General features: G+C 35.8%; 3 protein-coding genes across 7 annotated transcripts; 2 read left to right on the top strand and 1 right to left on the bottom strand.

The window, feature by feature from the left end:
• Positions 1 to 41: 41 nt before the first annotated feature.
• On the top strand, positions 42 to 4711 carry MS3_00011122 (uncharacterized protein; the record flags this gene model as incomplete). 5 transcript variants are annotated; one of them, XM_051219530.1, is made up of 3 exons in its annotated part: positions 42 to 64; positions 831 to 990; positions 3424 to 4711. In XM_051219530.1, one exon carries the CDS (start codon positions 3427 to 3429, stop codon positions 4651 to 4653), a length of 1227 nt encoding a protein of 408 aa, XP_051064834.1. In that variant the 3' UTR covers positions 4654 to 4711. The 5 variants fall into 5 exon arrangements, with proteins under 5 accessions (XP_051064834.1, XP_051064835.1, XP_051064833.1 ...); XM_051219533.1 differs by having other exon boundaries at positions 831 to 1013; XM_051219531.1 differs by having other exon boundaries at positions 42 to 76.
• Positions 4712 to 6440: 1729 nt separating this feature from the next.
• Positions 6441 to 10326, top strand: MS3_00011121 (uncharacterized protein). The gene is made up of 2 exons (XM_012940266.2): positions 6441 to 6735; positions 9550 to 10326. The coding sequence occupies exons 1-2, from the start codon at positions 6460 to 6462 to the stop codon at positions 10234 to 10236; spliced, it is 963 nt and encodes a 320-aa protein (XP_012795720.2). The 5' UTR covers positions 6441 to 6459; the 3' UTR covers positions 10237 to 10326.
• GOT2 (Aspartate aminotransferase, mitochondrial) lies at positions 10323 to 24222 on the bottom strand. The gene is made up of 9 exons (XM_051217435.1): positions 24145 to 24222; positions 23010 to 23105; positions 22690 to 22975; positions 20919 to 20978; positions 20809 to 20879; positions 19884 to 20115; positions 17408 to 17691; positions 14479 to 14629; positions 10323 to 13175 (listed from the first exon to the last, which is right to left on the bottom strand). Exons 2-9 carry the CDS (start codon positions 23054 to 23056, stop codon positions 13053 to 13055), a joined length of 1254 nt encoding a protein of 417 aa, XP_051064832.1. The 5' UTR covers positions 23057 to 23105; positions 24145 to 24222; the 3' UTR covers positions 10323 to 13052.
• Positions 24223 to 25088: the final 866 nt, after the last annotated feature.

Here is a 25088-nt window from a genome sequence, read left to right as displayed (position 1 = left end):
ACTGCGTCCTCAAACATCTTAAGGTACTAAATAGACGCGGTACTCTCAACTTGTGCGCCACTTGGTATAGTTTCGGGTTTGTTTGTTACGTTATTTTCAAACTATGGGACTTGAAAGTGTGTATACTGTTTGATCAAAAACTTAAATAACATCAAAACGTCATCTTTCCTGCGTTAAACAACCGCGGTAGAAAAAACTATACAGTTCCATCCAAACTCCAACAATTCGGATAACACGTTTTACCTGTTTTTATCCAAACAATATGCATTTATGTTTATGTTTGGTCTCTACCTAAAAAACTGCTGATTAAATGGGCAGTTGTTCGATCAGATACTCTACTTGTCAAACACTCGGATGAAACAGACTATATATATATATAGTCTGTTTCATCCGAGTGGACTATAGTCCAATTCTAAATGGACTTTGGGAATATTCTCAATATTCAGTACCATAGGTTGTAACTTAAGACATCATTAATGGTCCCTTCTGGGCGTTTTTTTGGAAGTTTTAATTAAATGATTGAGATTCTTTAACAAGTTGGGTAACTGCCAACCCACTAGTCGGAATATTTGGATTTGTAACGAGCTGTTTCAGTAAAGTGAATTATTTTGGGCTTATCTGGTATTAAGTGCTATGTGCGTGCCATTCTAGACACTGTTGTCAAACAGGACTTGGAGAAACCCTGAAATATAAAAACTTGGCTTGCCAATGAAGACGAAAATTATGCAATGATATTTATTAGCATACTTGATTTGTATTTTTACTCACGCCTACTTTCTTTCTCTCTTTCTCTCTAATCCGATTTCTGACTGTTCTAAAATCGTGTCAAGTTGTGCTAAATTAAAAAAGGATAACCAAGTAAAATATGAAGTGAATGCAGAATCTAGCGAAACGATCCAGACAGATGATACATGGAATAAATATTGGAACTCATAACATTTTTTAAACCGTTCAAAAACAAAATCTACAGACTGGATTGCCACTCGCCTCGTGAGTTTTACGTGATATCTTAGGTCAGTTAGTCTCATGACCTCTAAAAATTTTCCCAGTGGTCCAACTATCCAAGGTAATTGCTATAGCCACTAAGCTACCGCTTCACATTTAAGCTAGATAGACTAAGGTGTTCTTGGATCTGTCAAGCAACTGTTGAGTATCTTTATCCTTCAAATCCTAGTACATGGATATACCTATCCACGTATCTCGAGGTGAAGAACTTTCCGGCTAACTCTATCGATATACATGTTCCTGACATAGGATGTCATCAAGAGGTGTATTGCACTAGCGAATGTTGTTTTCCTAGATAATTTTGATCATATTAAAATTCACGGTGTGCTATTTTATAAAGTGACTGCATCACATATCATTCATCAAGATTGTCAGGTACTCATTATTCATCTTTATGGTCAGCCATAGGCAACCTAAGATCTTTAGTGCGAGTATCAATATAAGTCAACACACTGCATATCAACACTGTAAATAACACAAAAGCAAACCACTCGATCATAACGAGAATAGGGCTTGGGACAAAGCTGTCCTAGCCCAAAATAATGACTAGAACTGTCGGTAATTGAAAAAGATGAATATAGGGAGTGTAGTTTCAGAGAAATTAGTAAAATGATAAATTGAATGATAAATCATATCCACACCACCAGAAGTGATTTTTATTCTTGTTACCTGAGCTCTTTAACTTCAGGTTAGGATTATCACATGACATCCAACTAGAAGTATCGTTCTTGACATAGTTCAAGTTGAAAATCGCTGACTTCGTGAACTAAAGACGACTTACGTCTGCAATTCCTAGCTTTTCTGTACCTACTTCTATCATACCCAGCCACTTGTCGCCTTATTATCTCTACTTAGGACCTTGTGACCTCAGAATCATTCGAAATTTAGTCTACCTAGAAGTCTAATCAACATAAGCCAGATGATCACTCGTTAATGCAAGTTCTCAATTTCCAGAAATTAAAATAGATCCAATCTGTATATAACTTGTTCGTTCAAAATTACCTGTATGTTTTGATAGTAAAGTGTTGCAGTCAAAAGAAGCACTGTAGGTACTTGATAACTGGAAACTACTATATTTTTTGACATAAATAAGAACGTAAAAACTGATCCAGATAAAAATTTGTTTCTTATTCGAAAACACTGACAGTCGTTGTAACGGTAGATGACTGATAATTGACCACTCAAACCTTAAAGTCGCACGCATTAAACCAAAACACAAAGACGCTGAATATTTATTTAACACAAACAAATAAAACATGTCCAAATACACTAAATTTTATACGATCTACACTAATTACCAGTCAAGTTTGTATACATTAAACTAACTTTAAGAAATCTATAAGTTTCTTTATGTACGTATTTATCATAAAATTAAACGTCTACAACCATTATATGTAACTTGTGCTCATTTACGCTTGTTACTCCTCGGGGAGGAGCATAAGCCGCCCACCATCCCTGTCCTGAGCAATCATTTACAGTTGCTATTCATCCATTTCATGTCTGCTTCCGATTCCCGACGTAGTGTGTCCTTCGGCCTTTTCCTTTTCACTTCAGGATCCCAAGTTAGCGCTTGCCTCGTGATGCAGTTTAGTAATTTCGTAATATATATCTTATCCACTTCCAACTTTAACTACTTTCCTCTTCATCTGGAAGCTGGCTTGTTCTCTCCCACAGTAGGCTGTTACTGATGGTATCCGGCCAAAGGATGTTGAGTATCTTGCGCAGAAAACGATTTATAAATACTTGTACCTTCTTGATAATGGTTGTAGTAGTCCTCCAAGTTTTTGCTCCATACAGTAGGACTGTCTTAAAGTTCGTATCGAAGATTCTGTCTTTGATGTTGGTGGGCAGTTGTTTTGATATGTAATTTATACTATGTAATTACCCCTTCTTAACATTTAATTACATTTTTAAGACTTATAGAAAAATCTGTTTCATACATCCTCACTAAGTAAGGAAAAATAAGTTGATTCGTTTGCCAGGTAGTTTTATTTATTTATTTATTTGAACACATAAATATTGGTACAAGAAGGCACCAAATATATATGTGCCAGGTAGTTAGTTATTAGCGACACTAAATCCAAGGGCTGGCGATACTATCTGATTGCCAAGATCAACATGCGGCGCGTATACAGTCACTGCCAAGGAAGTCCTATTCACTGCCCTCTCGTGGCGGTGGTGTTGTTTACTACATTGAGAGGACGAAAAGCGAATGTCCGGCACTTTGACCGGGTTGATGGATGTGGACGATACATAGATCAAGTGACTTGTGTGGCGCATATGTTTTCGGTGCCCCTTTGTACCACTATTTATGTGTTCAAATAAATAATAAACAAATAAATACTTTTTTAACAATAGAATCTCACTGTGTATCTTTAAAAATAGTTAATTGTTTGTTCTGATTGATACGTTTTACAGGTAATGGCTTATAAATCTAGACACCATATTGAAGTAAGCTCAGTTGCACTGGTAGACTTAAAAGCAGAAATATCAAGAAGACAGATTGAAGTTAAACAAAGAGTTGAGAAACATCCAGATGGCTGTAATGTGATAAGGAATCGTTCTGCTGAATTAAAACCTGGCAAAGTATCACTGTGGAAAACTTCAAAAGAGCAAATCTTAGAAGAGCGTACAAGGTTGGAATCTGAAAACATACCCTCCGATGCTGAAGAGTATGCAGAATGGGAAAAAAGTAGAAGAGCATTAGAAGCCAAAGCAAAACTCTACGATGCTCTACGAGAAGCTGCAATGTCTGGAAAGAAACCTAATTTGACAAAGAGAGATGAAAATGATGGAGACATTCTGGTTGATTTTGAACAAAAAGCCACAGAAAATTTAAATTTAGTTCCTCCGGATTCTCCTACGCGTTCTTGCTCTTCTTTTAGTAGCGATGAAGACTCTGATAATTATCCCGCTGGTTGTAGTGATGAAGAATGGGAGGATTATACAGATGAACGTGGTGTCAAACGGGTTTGTATGCGCAAAGACCTGTCTAGTCACATCAAGCAGTCTAGTCCACCTAAACCAGATGGTCCACTCACATATGCACATTTGAGAGAAGGAGAAATACGCGATCATGGTGTAGGATTCTATTCTTTTTCTACAGATCTTGAACAGAGAGAGGCTGAAATGAATCGCTTACGAGAACTTCATCGGGCTACTGAAGAAGGACGTGCTCGTGCTGAAGCGATTCGAGCGAAAAGAGATGCTAAAATGGGTCAACGTCTTGCACGCTTGCGTGCCCGTAAAGGTTTACCAGATGTAGCAACTGCTGCTGCGCAGTGTCTAGGAGAGGCTGCAGTTCCTGCAACACCTACTCCAATAGGTGCAGATGCCCAATCTGATATTCGTCTGAGTAACGATGATCTAGATGTTGCGTCTATGTTGCGTAGATTACGCGATGAAGCTGAACATAGAGCTGCTATCAATAATAGTAAATTGAGTGAATCGACAAACAGTATCCCTCCTGAGCCTGAACATAGAACAAATTTAGCTGATGTACTAGCATCTCAAAATCCAAGCCGTCCATCCTACGGTAGTAAACAAAGAGAATGGGATAAAGGAAAGTCAATGATTTCAGCACAGCGTTACATTCAAGAAGAACGTGATAAGCGAATTGCAGACTTTGCTCCTCCATCTCATTATTAAAATTTATTTTTGTTTGTATATACCTTTTTAGCAGTGAAATATCAAGCTTTACCTATCACCTATTGTTTTTACAAAAAGTTCGCCTGTATTTGTATGAATGATATTTTAACCACAACAGACATCATTTTATGATACATAATCTACCAAACATCTAAATCATTGTGCTATACTGGCTAGCTTAGACTGTAGTTAAAAAAGGCTGTTAGTCTCCAGATCATTGGAGGATGTTAGTTATTAAAGTCACCAATCCATCGATATAAACTGTAGCGAGGTCCATGTTTATTGATTGAGATTCGCGAGATAACAGTCGGTCGTAGCTGCGTTGACGTATCCGCTGCAAAGCCTATCTCAGGTTGAGGCACGGCGGATACAGTTGTCATTTTGAGAGATATCATCCTAAATTGTACACTACCTTCTAACGGATAAGAACAGGATGAACTCCCGTTAGGTATCTGGTGGAAGTTTATTTAATCTGAAAATGGGGTTTTCAATAGTGAACTGAAATAATAACGTCAAAATAATGTTTAAAAGAAAACCAACTAAACAAGACTAAGCAGCTGTTTTACTCCCAATTTAAAAATTCTCATTGTTGTTCAGTCCTCACATCCTCGTATTTTCGCGATACAAAAGGCGCGATACTATTTAGTTGCTGAGTTATGCAATATAGTAGTTTAGAATTTCTAACTTCACTCATAGTATAGTACGATAAACATCAAATGCTACCAGTAACTGGTAACCCTCACTGTCTATGATTCTGTATGCATGTCTGGTTACCAGTGCAATCTACCAAGGATTATTGAACCAAAATAACGTGGTTGTCCCGTATTTTTCCTGCTTTTCGGTAATTCTCTAGTTGACATAAGTCAGTGATTATAGATTGTCTTCAGATATGAATTTTTACGCTCACTGGTGAGAGTTATTTCCCAGAGTTCTAGTGAGAAGTCATGATCAGTGAGGGCAGTTATCTACCATTGGAAGACATTTTCTCAATAATGCGAATTGATTGATGTAAGAAATGTAAACCATTGTTTATCACCAGCTCAGTGGTATAAAGGTTAAATAGGTTTATCACCGTAGTTGAGGCGACCATTTTATTCTTTTATCTCGATCAAATAAACTTCAGGAATTGAAAAAATGCTAGGATTGTCTTGATGAGCACTCATTTGCTGGGTACCGCTTTATATACTTGACTTCAATCCACATTCTAAGCATAAAGGATATTGATAATACCCGGTCTTTTAGCCACTAAGTCCCAAGTTCAAACACCACTCTACCTACTTCAATTTGTCTTTCTGAGAGGTATCATTAGCCTTCACACCTATTGCGGCTAATACTCAAGTACCTAGTGAGTTAACAAAGTCAAATCAACTACCCAGACATCCGGTCCAGAATAGACGGAGTGAAGCTCAAACCCACGATTTAGTATTCGGAAACTGAATACTTTAATCACTGAACTACTACTCATCTTAATTATTTGTTACTTGAATTCCAATTTCAACGTTACATTGTAATCACCCCGTATATCACATGAATTCTTGGAAAAAGATTTCCCATCTTCAAGTTTATTTTAATATTATCTACATTTTCGTATTGGACATTACATCAATATAGAAGTGTTTTAAAATTAAAATACAAAATTATTAGAAATCCATGACTTTAGTGAGCTCCCAGTAGAAGAATATCTAGAAGTTAATCTTATGTTACCATCGCGAATTGAATTTGTTTTTAATGTTCCCAAGTATGAATGTTTGTTACACCACTGATTTTCTTAAATTATTTCACACACAGGAGCCACTATCTGATCAGATGTCTTGTTCTATGGGTCATCTTGTTAGTAATGATGATGAAATACATCCGGAGAAATTCCCGTCGATTTCCTCAACTAAAGTTCTTACTCCTATTGAAGGTTCAAATGAAACTTTTCGTCAAAGGCAGTCAGACGTTTTTTCTGCACTAGCTAGCCTAGAAGCAGCTCATCTTGAAGTGTACAAGGCCACAAAAGAAGAACGTAAAGCTGTGCGTAAAGCAGCTTGGCGCCATACAATTACTGCCCCAGAAAATTTAGCAGAGTTGAAAGAACGTGTAAGTGTTTTACATTTTCGCGTTTTAGATTTTATTGTTTGGTGTTATTTGAAAAGTGTGTTGAATTATGCCTCTACTTAGCCTAAAATTCTTTGATCGACTGATAACCTAACCCATCACCTACCTCGACACACAATATCTACTGACTCAGGAGCGAGTTAGAAGAAAGCTATTCTGCTTAGCGTTTTTTTAGCAAGCTTTACCACGGGATGGAGATGCTGACCCCACGCCCGACCCTCCTCCTTTACCCGGGCAGTAGCCCTAGAAGAGCTACAGGCGGAGTTTGGAAGAAATCTAGAACATATAAAAACAAGATGTGGCATTAGTCCATAAGGCAACTGATTTTTGAACCGAGCGGGGTAGATTGGTGCAGACTACCTGGTTACGATCAGCTTGATTATCATAACTAATGGTAATTAACTTTGAGCGGTATGACTCAGAGTCGATAGAAATACCTCAGATACATCCACTTTTTCTGCATCCTTAGGTTCTTCATCTTAAAATTATCCGATACTTCTTTTATTCTGCGAATTCATTCATTTCCTAATCCATTTCTAATTCATGCTACTACCATTGATACTGTTACTACTACTCTGATATTTAACTCGATGTGCTGGTATACGATCTGGAAACTCTTAAACCACTGCACATATGTCAGGTTCTATGTTTTTATTATAACCGAATGACTTACCGAAAAAAAGAGGAACTCCTAGAATAACTATTTAAAACCATCAGGTCAACTTGTCAGTTTATCAGTTGTATATCTTATATCAGGATCTATATAGCTTCCGTATTATGATGTCTTCGTTAAATCACAAAAATCTATCTGACGTTGTTCTTCGATAACATAGATCAGTTCACTTTTTATTTCAAGATCTATGCTGAGTTATTAATTTTTATTCGCTTTATTCAACTTGAGTTATACGAGGAGACAAAATAATTTGATACAATCTATTATAGAACACCGTTTTAAACGACTGTGTAAAAATATGCTACAGTTTAACTCTCCATACTTTTTAAACCATTTTATATTTCCCTTATTTAATATCCGTAAATTTTATGGTATACATGTCAGCATGGTAGTTTAGATTCTCCATGAAAATTTAATTCTTACGTTTGGAGTCTGACTTTTTGAGATAATCCCAATCAATCAAGTAGTATAAACTAAACTAAGAGATTCCGCTGCATGTTTGTCGTCTGAAAATTTCCTGAAACTCGCAAAGTACATTAATAATATTATTGCTTATTGGCTGTTACAAACTAACGCCACCTATAGTGTCGGTGAGACATTCGTCCGTCTTTTAAAGGGTCAATATATTGCGCGTCACTTCAATGTCTAGTGTCATAACCTTCAAAAGTAGAGGACATTCATATTCAACTATGTTAGTTTGTTAGGTAGAAAAGCCTTGTCATCTGAGGGTGCTGGGAAATATGTTGTGCATGCTCTACTTCTGGCTACCTTGATGTTCGATGATAGATTAAAGTAGGAATAGGTTTGAGAAAAGTTATTGTCAAACCAAAGAAGCACCAGTCTGTTTAGTTATTGAATTGTTGATCTAAATTACTTTGGTAAGTGGTAGGCATGTAATAAGAGCCAGTGAAATAATTGTAACCAATTTCTTGGGACTGGCTGTGTTTCATAGCGCATAACCCACTGCACATAGTAGACAGATTAATTTCTTGTCTTCTAAACCTTGAGTTTAATGTCTTTCCATACTCTCCTCTGTTTTGTCTCTCATTGCTAACGAGATTAACTCAATTCTTATCCTGTGTGTGTTGTTAGCTTCATGTCGTCGTGCTAATAGGAACGTGGATTAATGTAAATTTGTTGTCAACTGTGTTGATTGTGACTAACTCCATAATATACGATGAAACAACAATGTAGAGTTTTGAACTTCACAAACGTTCGTCTGTGTAGTTGTGTTTTGCAATAATTTATGTTCCTAAACTGAACAGAAACCAGAATTTTAGCTGACGAATTAAAACATTAGCAAGTTCTCATTAATGCTCGTTTGGCTGAGGAACGTTACATTTTGAGTTGTAAAATCACTGTGACCGTCATTACCCCTTTTTCCATTACCATCGGACCAAGGTCAGTCCGTGATGCAAACTATAAAATCAAACAAGACTCACACCCTAACACTAATTGTAATTATGTACTCACCGCTAGTGATTGATTTCAAGAGACACTCGGAGTGTTAGTGAGGAACCATCACCTATGGAGTTCAACTATATATCAAGTTTGAGGCAGTTACGCACTATCGCAGAATTATCAAATTAAGATATGTAAAACATCTGATCCCAACTTATTTTTTGAAGGTTAATTATTTGCCATGAGACCCGGATATTCTGAATTCGGTCCCTGATGAATTTGTAGATACGCAATGCTGAGGATTAAACATCCATCTGGTACCTTTTGGTTTTCAATGGTTGTTTGACTAAAACTAGTGAACAATGAAAAATTACTTGATGTTGATATTTAATTTTATTATTTAGTTATAGTCGTTGTAGACAAACATGAAGTGTATAAAATGAATAATTATTTCAGCTGTGTAACCCTCTATCCGATGTGTCAATAAAAAGCCAGGCCATTCATACAATGTTTTTGTTGAATCATTAATCGGTCAAGTGCTAATTGCGATCAAATATCTTGTGTTAAAATACAATAAGCTTTGGAATATATCTATTTGAATGAATACTGCTTGGGTTCGGTTGTTGTATAGTAACGAACTAGATTTTACTGTTTAATCCACAGATAATTTTTTGATATTTGTAAATGTTTTCTCTCTCCTTTAAGCTATATTTTATTTTTAGCGCGATCATGTTCAAACAGCTAGTGGTAAAGAGCATGGAACATGTCAGACACAAAATTCAACTTTTCGAAAACCTAACGCCCTCCCACCATCAACACATCGCCGACCAAACTATGTACATCGAGATCCTAGTAAATGGACACATTATAGTTTAGCTGATGTTAATGAAGATCCTGATGTTAGTAATAACTCACTCGCTATGGCTTTAATAAATGAACTCCGACAATCTCGAGACAGCACAGAAACTGTACAAAATGATGAGGTCGGCTCAACAAACCCACGTCATAACAATCGAATATTGTTTCGTCCAACACGAGGTAGAAAACGGGCTCGTCTCACTGAAGAAAATCTACAAAAACCTGAAGTGCGTCTAGAGAGTTGTTTTTACACGCCGGATACAGATGAACCACAAAGTTCCACCGATGATTCAGTACCTTCGTCTCATCGTAGTGAAAGTTCGTGCGCTCCTGTGGCAGTCTTTGTGAATCGACGGCACAAAGGTCAGATACGTAATCGACAATTAGATAACCCAGCAGATAGTGATCACCAGTCATTTGATGATCAACCGGTAAATACTGTTGTAGTTAACTCAGATTATGATGATAAAATTGATCAAGACCTTGACATGGATTCTGATGAGTTAGAAGAAGATCCGGAAGAAGATAAGACAAATGACTACCTAGCTTAATTTGTGACATGTATTTAATTTGTCTTCGTTATCCTTTTGTTTGCATAAAAACAATATTGTAATTAAACAAATTAAATATATCTTGTACAGATTTTTTGTTCATCAACTTCACAATGTTGGTCTTTTATTCACCACAGTAAAGTCAACCAAACAGTTGTTTTGATCTTTCAAAGAATGTTTATCGGTAATACGATTACACAACTTCGTGGGATTTAAGTGTAATTTATCTAGACAATCTAAGCTACAATTTGTCAGTGAGTGAAAAGAGACAACCGAACGCATCACATATGATGGGCTAATCTAATAATAGTATTAGTCATTGAGTAATGGCCAATGTTATGTTTGTCTAATCCAATAGTGCTAATTAAATCCTATTGAACAAGTTGTTGTGTTGATGCACTAGTCTGATGCAACATTGCGTGAAACATACTGATGTTTGGGCGCGACAAAAATGACTCGCTGGTAACATTTATTGATTGTAGAACTTCGTGACCCGTGTGCAGATCTCACTGGGAGAATCAGTTCGTGTGAAATTAAAGATGCGCTTTCCTGACGAGTGCCAACTGGTATGGAATATAAACTAAGCAGTTTCCTGCCGACTACATTCAACCACTTGACAGGACTAATTCATTATAAACAGACTTTTTCCTACTCTGATTTTTTAATATTAGTACACTTTTGTGTTATTGATATCTAAGTTTTTATTAAACATTCGGGCGAGTGTGTCTATTCTCATGTTATGTACCAATGTTCCCACGATGCATATTATTTTGACTGGGATTATCTTATCAGCAATAATGAATGAACTTTTGCGGTAATAGAAAAAGCTTATTGAGTTGCTATTGGGTAAATATGACAACAATCGAAAACTAACGCTTGAAATTCTATCCCGTAATTGTGTTATTTTTGAAGTTAAAGCCAAATTTGATTTAAGGTGGAATTGTTTCAGTTGCTCAACGTTTGAAAAGTAGATAATAAGAATTTCATTAATGTGTAGTTTGTAAACATTAATTGGAGGTATGATATGTGGTAAGCATTGTTATATTTGGTGTCAGTTGGAAATCTGATAGGCACTCAATGATAATACACAAAACCGTATGAACTTACTGATGGTTTTGGCAATCATTTCAGTTCTCAAACTGAAAAACATGTCACCCAAAAGCCATAATCAAATGTCATAATTTTTTATTAAGGTCAATCAAGAAAACTCTAAAAAGCACATCATTGCATCAGTCTAAACCACATTATCCATATGATGATCATAGACCGGTCTGTATTACGGTATTTGCTAACGTGTTAACCCTATAAACGATTATCAAGACGCAAACAAACTCCATTTGGGGATATGTTAACTATTACATGCACAATATGTTTAATTGACGGTATAAAGAGTATCACTAGACGACATGGTCAGTAACTCAACTAATTACTGAAGAATAGAAAGTAATTTTGTATGTAATGATTGGATGAAACAAAATAATGGTGCATCAAATTGATTTACTGGAACTTGGAATGAATGGCACAGTGATGAGTGAAAAGTTAGATATGATAAAACTGGAGAATGAATTGGTGATAGACAAGTTAGGGAAAAAACTTTCACATCACTACCACTTAATCAATGTCTTATTATAGAGCCATCGCTCTACTGCATACATACGATCAAAACAATAAGTTACGCTATGATCCAACTCGATACATTATTGTAAGTAAATAGCAAATAATTATTAACTAATTTTGAGGATTTAAACATTCTTAACGACTAGAATTAACTACATTGTTATATTTAGTGAACATGTTGATAAATATTAAGGACCTACAAACCCACTAAATGAAAAGCTTTTTATGTTCTACATCTTTTGTCACATATATACTTTTTAAAAGTTACAGATCAAGAAACCAGTCGGTTATTCATAATCGACATAAAGCCTGGCACAAATATGTGTAAGCTCAATTTCCTTACCATAACCATATTGACGTGACGAATATGAAAAGGAGTAGAAATAATGATAGCGAGAAAGACTAAATATTGAAAATACAATTTGAGAAAACAATGGAAACGACATGGATGAAGAAATACTGGAAATAAAGATAAAGTATACATGGATCAGCGCTGTTGGGATTAATTCTGAGTCATGTTTTCATTCAAAGTCTTCAACCAATAATCGTAGTTATCAAGCGGAACCCCAACCAAGTAGTCCGAACTTGCGTAAATGGCTCAGTCAGTGACTTCATAGATTGATTTCATGTTTTGATTTCCCCGCTCCTAGCTTTCTTCCAACCTACTACACTAGTCAACATCCTGCGCCGTGGTGGGTGATCGTTAGGCCTTAATCATTCAGTACTCGTAAATTGATTTTGACTTAAAACCTATATCCTTTGAAATTTAAAATTTTTAAATACAATGATAATAAGCAAGCAAGAACAAAAAATTGAGCTCAATTCTTGGTTTATGGCCTATTCAAGATGATAAAGGGGACCAAATGTATGAAACGATACCGTCAACTTTTTCACATATTTTAGGAATGTAGCTGTAAAAGAGCAACAAACCTCAACCCGACATAGGAAGTACAGACAGAAGAAAATGAATCACAATTATTTGTAAGTGGTTTACACTGATCGTTTACAATAAAGTGATCACGTATATTTAAAACCAAAAAACATGATCAGGCAAGTAAAAATATGTGTGATAATGGTACATATTACCATTCATACACAGAACAATCAGGAATGAATAAAAATAGAACGTTGAAACATTACTGAAATAAATCCATCATATTGTATATAAATTAGCAAGCAGAAAGAAAAAACACTTGTTATTATTTAGTAACTTGGTGTATAGCATGAGCTAAGTAGTCGACATTTTTAGATGATAAGCCAGCAATACTAATACGTCCATCTTTAGTTAAATAAATAGAATATTCATTAGTTAGCTTTTCAACCTGAAATTTAAAAAGATATGTATGCTTATATAGGAATCACTGTAATACGGGAAATTAAAATACTGGTTTATTTAGTCCGACCTGGTCATGAGGCTAGTATAAGTTAATCACTTTATAATTTTCTGAGCTAGTAATGTTCTCTCAAAGTCAGTACTCAAAACGTATCTTCGTACTAATATCACTACGAATTCCCTATATCACTTCATATAATGTACCAATAAGCACCATTGGTTTTAAATCAGGGTTTTCCAACCCCTTCAGGTGGATCCTCTGTGTCTATTAACCTGGTTAAAGCGCCGGACATTCGATTTTCGTCCTCTCGATTTCGTAAATAACACCCCCTCCATGAGAAGTCAGTCAGCTGCAAAGTAGGACCAGGCAAATATATGCATCGGTCCAAGTTGCCATACTTCATTAGCACAACAAGATGAACACCGGATTCATGAAAGTAGTTAATTCAATGGTGGTAATATATAAAAGGAAGATTGCATATAAAGATATAATACAGGAAGAAAAAATTAGTTAGTAGAATGAAAGATAAGAAGCGATTTTAATCTCTTAGTTTAAGGGGAGACAGAGAGTGTATACACCTACGCCATTGTGATCGATTCTGAGCCATGTCACAAAGAGTCTCCAACCATTGGTTAGGATAGTCACGCGGACCCCAACCAAGTAGTCTGCATCTATCAACATGGCTCAGACTAGAAGTTGGTGACTTGAAGGACTGATACCACGTTTTAATTTGGCCGCCCTTAACTTTCTTCCAACCATTCCAAACACTAGTCAGCATTGCGCGTCGTGGTAATCGGTATTCAGGCATACATAACACGTGGCCCGACTATCTCAGGATATGAGGATTCACAACCGCCACGAGAAGGCAGTGAGTAGGATTCCCCTGGAAGTGGCTGTATACGCATGGCCATGTGAGAGCAGTTTGAGAGGGAGATAAGACTCTCCCAACCCTCGTCCGTACCAGGGCATTTAAGAGCACTAATATAGGCTCGTAATTTCAATTAAGTATAGCAAACTCCGCAATCCATAAGGATAAATAAATCGGTCGACGCACTCAAATACTTCCCCGCACTATGATGGACCTAGATGACTCAGATCATCCTGAAGTAACATTTCGCATTTGGAGAGAGAAAAGGACCTTTCAAATATACTTGTATCGTTACTCAAGACAATCAAAAGATTCTGAGTTTTTTCAACATTATTAAACAGCAGCATGTTATCTGTCTATTCTAACTCGATGGTCCGAATGTCCCCTATCAATTCTAAGACAATAATAATAATAATAACTCACCTGTGATGGATTAAGCCCAGAATAGCAAAACATTCCAATTTGATTAGTGATATGTGACCAATCATGATGAGATCCTGCTTTGGTCAAACTATTTCTTAAACTCTGACGCATTGTAATAATACGATCAGCCATAGTTTTCAAATCAATGAGCCTTTTTTTAAAATATGTAAATAATATCGTGAATGAATTGAACAGGCGGATGAATCGGCTGATGGATGTAAAAGTTGGGCAAGTGTTCTAAAGCTAAACATTTATTTTACATACAAACATTATGATAGCTTAGTGTAATGCCAGTAGCTTGGATACTTTTTAAGAATTCCATACCAGTGGCTTTTATATCGCGCATTAATTGTCGATACTGTAACCGAGCAGACAAGAAAGAAAGAGGTGGTCACTTTATGACATGGCGCTGTGACGCGGAAGAAAACGATAGGTCTAGCACCTACTGGCTCATCACCACTCCTTGTATGGATTCCTAACGAGTATCCAACTCAGAAACTTGAGGCGTTAACTAACATGACTCAGAATAGAAACCAGTGTGGTCACTGATGTAGTTTTCTCACACATTCTTCAGGAATATGAGAGGAATCCCCGTATGCATCAGTCATTTCTATCATACACCGAGTATTGACTATGATTAATCCATTATTTTCTGAGATAAATTTTCAAGATCCAGATTTTATTCAATATTCGTTTGGTTGGATATATTGAGTGATATATGGTTTAGAATCGGTCACAATGGTCCAGGTTAATTTACTGTTTTCTCTAAAATTCTGAAGTTCAAAACTATGTCAGATCACTCACTCTGAGAATTAATTGTTTCTTCTCGAAATATATTATCTATCCCTAATTTTTTTTCTGATACCGCTGATACTATTACTATTTCTACTGTTCTGGCATTGAACTTGATAATTGTATCTTGCTGTGGAGATATGGTGCAACGACTTGAACAGATGCACTTACCTCCCAAGTTCTTCATTACTTGAATGACTTGCTTGAATAGACATTCTAACTAAGAGGAAAATTCTGTAAAATTTACGAAGTGGAGATAGCTATGCACGTTTTTACACTTAAGACAAATAATTCTGAATGAAACGAATTATAGATTGTAAAAAATAGGTGTATATTAAGTAGTCCGGTTATAAAACTTAACAATCTTCACAACCTTATAATGATAGTTATTACGTGCTCACTGGTGACTAGCTACAAAAGAAAATTTCCGGAGTTCTAGTGATAAATCGTGACCAGTGGAATTCAATTGTGTAGGGTGTAAGGAATGTTAGATGGTCGCGCAGTATTGTGGATTGGCTGGAGTTATACTTGTACGTCACTGAATCCTGAGTCAGTGATTGAGAGGTTAGACATGAGCGCGAGATCAAAGGACCTGGGTCCTATCCTCGGTTGCGTAGACTTGAATGAGCACTGCTAGGGTTTTTCATACTGTGGTGTGTGCTACTTATATCGACATAAATAGTATATAGCGCGAGTCAGGATTACAATGTCTGGCAGCAAGAGATTGAGAAGGGAATAACGGGAACAGAAAGCAATTGGTATGAAAATGAAGTCTGAGACAATTAATGAGCATTTTGCAAATGAAGTATTACAGTATGATTTTTTTACCAAGTAACTCTGTAATTTTGTGTTAAATATAATCGGCTGTCCTCACCTGTGTTCTCCTTCACTACAATACTAAGAAAAAACATCCATCCAGTGCTTCCAGATTCCTAATGTTTGTCTAACTTAGACCGGTTTGTGATTTCAATATACTGACTTAATGGAAGAGATTCTCCAGAGCAGAATAACATTCAAAGTAAAATAAAAATTGACAGACAACTATTACAGTTGGTTATTGCTATCAAACAATTGTCAGCTGTTGTCACCGTTTATGATAAACTGGTCGCTGTGTACAATATAGATGCTCAAATGAGTATCATAGTAGTTCAGGATTCGGTTGTATGAAATAACGTACAACACTTAATTTGGGTTTCAGTAATATCCAACTTTACTTCCACCATCGTTATTTGCAAAGAACCACTGATATTTGGCGATAATACTGAGTAAATGTTTCAGCGTTTCAGAAATGTGATTTCAGATGTAATTGAATAGATTACTCTATAAATGTTACTGTAGTGAACGAACATTCAAGTTGGGATAAACGATTTATTATTTAATGCAAAATAAGTTTTTTTTTTCGTAAATTGTGATAAGCCATAGATTAAATACTTCATCTGCAAATCTTCCATCAGTTGTTTCAAACTTCACCGTCCCTTTATTGCTATTACAATTACTTTCTGTTTACATTTCTGTTTTCCTTAATCCGATCTTCTCAACCTTCTGCTGTCAGGCATTACACTTCTGATTGGTGTTACATACTACTTGTGCCGACAGACATAAGTAGCATACACCACATTCCTACAATGAAACACCGCCTTAAATGGCTTAGATACATTTTGCAATTTCCATCACAACAGCTACCACACCATTCATTATTTACCAGTGCTGGGACTCAAATAGAAAACGTAGGTGGTCAGTGTAGGATATGCCATCGTGAGATGGAACATACCTGTGTTGAACTGACTACTGTTAGTCTATACCAACTTCCTAGATAGGGTATCTTAGGAATCACGCAACATTGTAGTTTTTGATGTGACCAGACATGGTTCGAAATAGAAAGAAGAAACCTGAAATAATCAATTACTGCATTCTTTGTAAAAATCAATATGGTTATTCCAACTGAATAAAGTTCATGTTGATTGTTTTGTTTATCCATTAACTGTATGATCTGTCTCATATCTAATTTTTTCATAACTTTACCCGTTGACCTTGTATTTAGTAATTTACAAAACTTTGTATATTACTAATAATAAATAAGTCACCTGGAAATAAAACAAGACATCAGCTAGCAGAAGTTTGAAAAACATTAACTTACCACTTTTGACGTAAATCAGGATTAGACATTAATTCCGTTGCAATACGTGCGCCATGAATCGGTGGATTACTATACATTGGTCGAATAATAATCTTAATTTGTGACAAACAACGTTCGGCTTCATCAGGAGATGAGCAAAGTAAAGTGAAAGCACCAACACGTTCACCATATAGTCCCATGTTCTTAGCGAAACTTTGTGTAAGTAATAAGGTGGGGAAATTTAATTCATCGGTAAAATAACGTATTGCTTTTGCATCATTATCAATATTGCCGGAGGCAAATCCCTGAAACATAAATCGATAAACATTAGTAAAAACAGAAAAAACAGATATTACAATGAATAATTCTATATATTAATAAATGTGCTTGGATCGGAGTTTCTGAACGCTCTTACATGTAACGAAGGGTGTATTATGCAAATAAAGGAAATTCATAATTATTAAACGTTTTGTATAACATTTAACACATGTCTTATTGAGAGATTTCGGGCGTATAAGTGTGATCTTGAAGTTTTGATGTAACTGAGCAAGAATTAAGCTTGACTCTTAGACACTAGTCGCATTACAGAGTTGGGATATATTCGAATCATTAATATGTCAGATGATTTTTAACCAACACTTATTTCTATGTTCGCAATTCTGTGTATCAGCGTTATTTTGTTAGAAAACACTTATTCTACTGCGCAGATATTTTGTCTTATGACACTGCACCAATTGAGAACCTATATCAATACTTTGGTCAATGAGGAAACATCACTCAGCGACATTGTATCATAACATTTTATCTACCAATTAGCATTTAATCTATTCATCCCAACAATTGAAAAACTTGATTCATCCAACAAACTTCTATTCTCAGAGGGGGTTTTGTGGAGATTTCAGAAATTTCACTGATCGAAATCATGAGTCAATTGAAGCTAGATCACCATGGAAGCACTGGACGGTCGTTTCTAGTGAGAAGCCGTTACCAGTGTTCATTCAGGTCTGTTGTGAGATATCAACTCACAGAAGACAATGGTGGCGCAACTTCGTGGATTGGTTAAAGTTAGACATTAACACCGTTGGATTTCGGCTCAGTGGTCTAGTTGTTTAAGGGCCTGGCGCGAGACTGATAGGTCTTGGGTTCGAATCTCACGGGGGCGGGATCGTGGATGCGCACTGCTGAGGAGTCCCATACTGGGACGAAACGGCCGCCCAGTGCTTCCAGGTTTTCCATGTTCGTCTAGCTTCAACTGACTCGTGATTTCAATCAGTGAAACTTCTATTCATAAAAAGATTTTGACAACCGGTTTTTACAAAAATGAGATGTTTAAAATAAGTTTGATCAACTCACAATGCTCATGAGAAATACAGTTGGTATAGATCAGCACTTCAAGTATATTAGTTTTTTATCGATAACCAAAGATCCTTCGTGATCTTTAGAGTTCGATAAACAAACATTTGCTAAATACAACAGTGTTATTTAAGTAGCTCAGTGGTAACATTTCTTAGAAAGGACATGGGTTTCAATACGATTACATGTACAAATTACTGATAAATAGATCTTTACCACTGTCAGATTTCGAATTATAAACTCCTGTTGTCATAAAATACCTTGCATTATTATTAGAAAGTAGAGCAGCTTGTTGTGTCACATTTTTAAGGATGCTAAATTCCCAGAAATCACACAGTAAACGTCTTATTTTTATAATTTCATTTTTAAAAATTGAATTGATAAGACTATAATTTATGGACGACCTTTGAGCGACGCTAAAGTGACCTTGAGAATGGACCAAATGAGAGTTCTAAACCAGTGTGAGGAATTAGAATTATGACTTAAAGTTGGTGGTTAAGGTTAGGAATTAGATTTATGGTTTTCACCACGAACTAACATCAGCTGTAATGCCAAAACGCTATTTAGCCAAATGGATGAGTAAACTTCGCGCCAAAATCCAAGACCTGTTATCTTACACCTGATTGGTTCGGCCATAAATTATAGTCTCGCCATTGAAACCTCATTTTAGCACCAAAAGTGCACACTTTTAACTTCACTTTGTATTTTCCACTTGGAAGGACCTTAAATGTCATTGATTCGCTTCCTCGTTTAATACGCTATTTTGTGACGTTTCACAAAGCCATTTTTACACTATATATATGCGCTTGAGTTGTGTGTTTGTTGTTTGTGTTTTCGACAGCTTGTGAAATGTACTTTCTCTTCGGTTGAATCTGGTCTTCTTCCTCTAGTCAGCAGGGCTGGGACGCAGTGAATATTTTAACTTGTCTTGTTGATATGTTACTGATTCTTCGTTCCGTCGGCCAATTTTAAGTAATCTCGTAATCTTTTCGGACGTATCGCACTTACTTAAGTTATCTGTTATAGGTCCTAATCGACTATGAAGAATTAAACGCAATCAAGTTGGTTGTCAGCTAGGATATAACTAAAGACCGATTCCGTTTAAAACTAACAAAAAGAATATTAATAAATTTTCTTAACGTACTTGATAAGCACAGTCGAAAAATGGAATCAAACCACGTGATTGCAAAATCTCTCCAATTTTCTGCCATTGATCAAATGACGGATCTACTCCAGTAGGATTATGTGCGCATGCATGAAGTAGAACAAAATGTCCTTTGGGAATTTTTGATAAATCGGATAAACAACCATCTATATCGAGACCACAAGTATTACTATTGTAATAACGATATTGGTGTACATTTAGTCCACTATGTCTATATTTTAAAAATAAATAGACGTTTCTACAGTCACATACAAAATGATCACTCGAGAGAAATATCAAACAAAGGAAGTTAGCACCTTGCAACATATGCATACCTTTTAGTTTCACGGCCACGGAGTAATACAGAGTGAACTGTTTCATAGTATAGGTTCTTCAGGCTGGGTGATATTAGTAGGTTTTACACACACAGACACATATTTGGTTAAAAGAAAAGCAAACAAACCAGTGTACTTGCTCATTGAGTTCCTTATTGGTTTGAGTTGTTACTTCCAAACAAAAAGCTTGTTGTTCAGTGTTTGTCTAAATTAAATTGTCTATATCTTGGAGACAGATTAATAGGTTTTTCGTCAAATATTTGAGAATAAAAACTCTGCTACTTTCAATTTAAAGCATGATCTCGTTGTATTTCCTCATTAAGTAACTAAAAACCAATTAGTAACATTTATCTATATATCTGCTTTGATAATATATATACCCATTTAACCAGAGAAAGTAGGAGTTTAACTATACAAAATGACGGAAAACAATAACAGCTAGTGAACTGTTTTAGTAACACATCAGCCGTACCCTTCAACAACAGTTAAAGCTACATAAGTCATAACTTTCTACGACAACGAGAACCATTTTCACTTCAAAAATCGGCTTCCAATAACAAATCATTATTTTCTAAAAATGATGAACCCACGTGAAAATAGGCTTATGGTTGCCCCAAGTAGGTGTTGGCATCCATATATGTTTTTGTTCCGCAAATTCATTCTAAAAAGATTTTATCCAAAATGACAAGACAACACCTACGATAAAAGATCCACCGATTCTAAGGGCTCCTGTACCAGATATTGTCTGAGTTGTAGCGTTCTAAATAAAGTATAAAAATGGTATAATACAACATTAATCTTATCTAAAATCAACAAAAATCATAAGTCTACCGTTAAGATAACTTACAGCTAAAATAAGAGTTTGTGGTCTTCTGTCACAGTGTTACTTTATGTTGATCTAACGGGATGAAAAGTCAAGATTACATTGTGATTTTTGGTCAACATTGCTTTCGTTTTAATTTAATGTAATAATTACTCAGTGTAGTATTTGTTTTGCTTTCCCGTATGACATTTTATTCTGTACAACATATGATAATCTTGTATTCAATTGACCTGAACTATGCTCAGCATGACATGTAGCATGTGATTTGCTATAACCCTAAGTATTGTTTCATATATATGATCTTATTCTAATTATTAATCAAAAATGAGTGTACGAATCGATAAACAGACGAACGTATTTTCGACTAGGGTCGTCGTCATCGTGTTTTGAGGTTAATAAGTCTTCACTTGTACTAGGCGTTGTGTTCTTACTTACGCATCGTGAAAATTGCGGTGGTTTCTCACTTTACAAGTATAAATGATTAGCGATTCCGTCATAACAATCAGCGACGACCAAATATAACAAAGTAGCGTTCAATCAGAAAACTTATCACATATATACTTGTTCGACCTGCCTTTTTGAAGCATATCAATGTTTGATTTTTCTTGTTATTGTAGCCACTACATTTTTTGCTACTCATTGAATCAGTTTCATATATTGTGAGTATATGATACGGCAACTCAGGCCAATCCCCATTTATGTCAGACTTCACATCAATTATGACTGATTATCACAAGAGAGACGTTTTAGGATTATTTACTATGTAATTTAGCTTCGCCTGGAGACAATAAACCCACACGTCTTAAGTAATTCATTTTTATACGGATGTGAAGACTTCCCAACATGAATTTCGTATCTATATTTACTATCAAAGTTTTATATGGTCCAGGTCATTACGTGTTTCATTTAGCTTGAATTCAAAATTTATTTCATCTGTTTGTTTACATTTAAAATATGAAGTGAATTACTTCTCATAACTACCCAATTAGAACACTAAATATTTTGCCTGTGTTGAGGAATTACTTTGAACTGAAATATACTGGGTTTTAGAAACCTATGTATTATTGTGTGCAATGATTTTTCTGAGGAGTATATTAACATGATTGGAACTAGCGTTTATATTATTTATGGTACAAAGTAATACTAAACAGATGTAAGCTTAAGTGTAGACAAGGAATGTATTGCATTCAAAATTTACTCCATGCTTTGGATATTAGCATTCAAGCTTTCTATCAACCGTTTTACAATTGACTGGATAAAACAGTAACATTTTTCATACATCGTTTCCTACATCTTATTCTGCAACCATGTCACCATTCTGACAATATTCCACTTTATTAGTTAGATCAGATTTAGATATTTTTTTACATACTACAGATTGATATCTGTGACATACTCAGCTTCAAAAACTAGTAAAGTATTGCAAAGCGAAAAATATCTGAAACCAGAGTTTTATCCATATACCAAGCACGCATATATGCGTATCTTACAAGACAAACTTCGAAGCTTAAATTCATTTAACTAATTGAGTTTTAAATTATGCATTCAACTTAACATATAAATACAATATCAATGAATTGGATGGGACGCGAGTTAGTATTAACAAACTCCAAAACTAAAAACAAAGGGAATAAACAGTCAAACTTACACAGCGATTTTTGATTCGTGAAGACTGATCAGTAAGTGCGAGCTTAATGGACAGATCGCAAAATTGGGGGATGCCACTGATTGGAGCATATTCTTTATTCAAATTTTTCGCCAACAAAAGTGATTCAGCCTCTTTGACAGATGGTAGGACGAAGGGTCTCCCACTATCATCTCTATAGGCACCAGCCCCCAGATTAATCTTCTGAGGATTGGTATCACGATTATATGCCTCGGTAATCCCCAAAATTGCATCTGGAGGTCCAAGTTTAACATGGTTCCAATGAGAACTACTACTGTGTATATAAATGGAACAGACGTTACCTCAACCCCCTAACGACATACGTGAAAACTGAAAATTTGCTAGGCATCAGAATAAATTTGAAAATTTTCTAATCACTAACTTCAGGAAACGAAAACCTGTAAAGAGACAACTGTTAGTTTTAAATCACATCTTTTGAAATAGTGCTGTTGTCGTACCAGAAGAATTATGACAAGTCCGGGCAGTATCCCAGCTCTCACACAAATCGAATGATTTATGGGGCACATATCTGCTTGGTGACTCCTTGTACCAATGTTTACGTGTTTAAATAAATGAATAAGCAGACAAAAAATTTTATATTTGTTTCAAATCCACTGCCTTCTTTTTCATTGATTTCCTAGGTTCTATGGGTGCATAGTGAGGATAGGTGGACATTACATGTATCGAGACCTACACTGTCTTTTACTGAACCAAAATCCATGGCTAGCAGGCAATCACAGATAACAAGCCTACGGCTACCCAGTATTTACTGACCATAGAAGAAATGTGGGTATCATTACCAGGGTTTGACTTGACAATTTCAGATAAATTGAGATATTATAAAAATATTATTTTTATTCATAGAAATGGCTTAAATTGACAGACGAAGACTATTTCGCCTCGATTCTCGAGGATATTATTTCAGACATACCTACCACATTAAGGAGGAAAATTATACACGTAAAAATTTCAGTGACTGAACTTAAAGTAAACGCAACATTTTGCTCAGCAAACTAGCTTGAGTTTCTTCAAGAAAATCTAGCCAAATAACAAAATCACCGAATACAAATAAATATATGATTTTCCAGTTAACCGCTAAATAAACCCTTTAATCGAATATGTTAACAGTGCTGAAAGTAAGATGTTTTGCAGTGCGTATGAGACATTTGGTGACGTTGTAAATTTTGGAGAAGTGGCCACGTTTCCCTAGCACGTAGAAAGTCTTAAAATATGGCCCAGCAAAGGTCGATTGGTAGACACACTGAAGTAGAATGCGCCTTTGACATTCTGTACACAAACTGTAAGATTTTTCGAAAATTTAGCAAAGATAATTATATTTGTTAACTAGGAAGATCGGGAACATCAATAAACCAAAGATAGTAAAGATAGTTAAACCTAAGCTCTCAACAATAAGATGATATTGGTGTGTAAACTGACACAATATAACCCGAAACCTACTAACCGTGAACGGTGAATTTGCCGCCACGTTAAAACGTACTCCTGACAAAAGACCCGCCACGAGATTATTTAAAATCGTTGACTCGAGAAATATTTTTTTCTTGGAATGTGATGGTCGTAAGAACGGTTTTCCAACCGATAGAAATATTTTATTTCGCCTCAAAAAATTTTTCATAAGATGTGCACTCGTTAAAGTCCCAAAAGATGCCCGAAGCCTAAATCACACAGGTTTTGTATGTTTTGCTGTACAAATTAGACGTTGCTGATCCAGAAGGCTATGAACCTCCTAGCTTTAGCCTGTAAGAAGAAAGATGGTGATTGCTTTGGTAACACAAGTACTCACGGTGAAGAATGTGTCATTGTAGTACATGCCGTTACGGGACGCATCAAACATTCAACTGGGATTGACAGAAAAGTAAATTATCCGTTGAAATTAACGAGTAGTGAAATGTCACTTGATGTTGACATGAGTAGTCATGCTTCTTCAGTAAAATTTGAAGAACCGGATAAAAATAGTTCCGGTATGACTGTCTCGAGTGATGAAAAATGGACGGCATTGCGGAGAAAAAAAGTGAATGGTAAAAAGCTATAAGCGCTACACACTTGGTTGGCAAGTGATTGATGAGCTTCCATTCTGAGTCATAAACTTCACTACCAAAGTCTAATAGTAAGACAATGCTTCACCCTGTCGTGGCTGGGAAGAATTTAAAGTCATCGAATATTATTGTAAGTGATTTGCTAAAGCCAAGCGTTCCTGATCCCATAATTATACACGCGCATCATTCGGAAAACCTCGAAGAATTTATCCATAGCATTTTACCAAATAACTCTCAAATAGTTCAGATAAAAAAATTGATAAGTATAGGTAAGAGGACCAACGACAGTGTTGAACCCCGATCACGTAGATTCCCTTAAAGTAATCT

The sequence above is a fragment of the Schistosoma haematobium genome, chromosome 5 (assembly GCF_000699445.3).
Source record: "Schistosoma haematobium chromosome 5, whole genome shotgun sequence".
Taxonomy (NCBI): Eukaryota; Metazoa; Platyhelminthes; class Trematoda; order Strigeidida; family Schistosomatidae; genus Schistosoma; species Schistosoma haematobium.
Note: the sequence above shows the minus strand (reverse complement) of the source record. Positions and strands in the feature narration are given on the sequence as shown.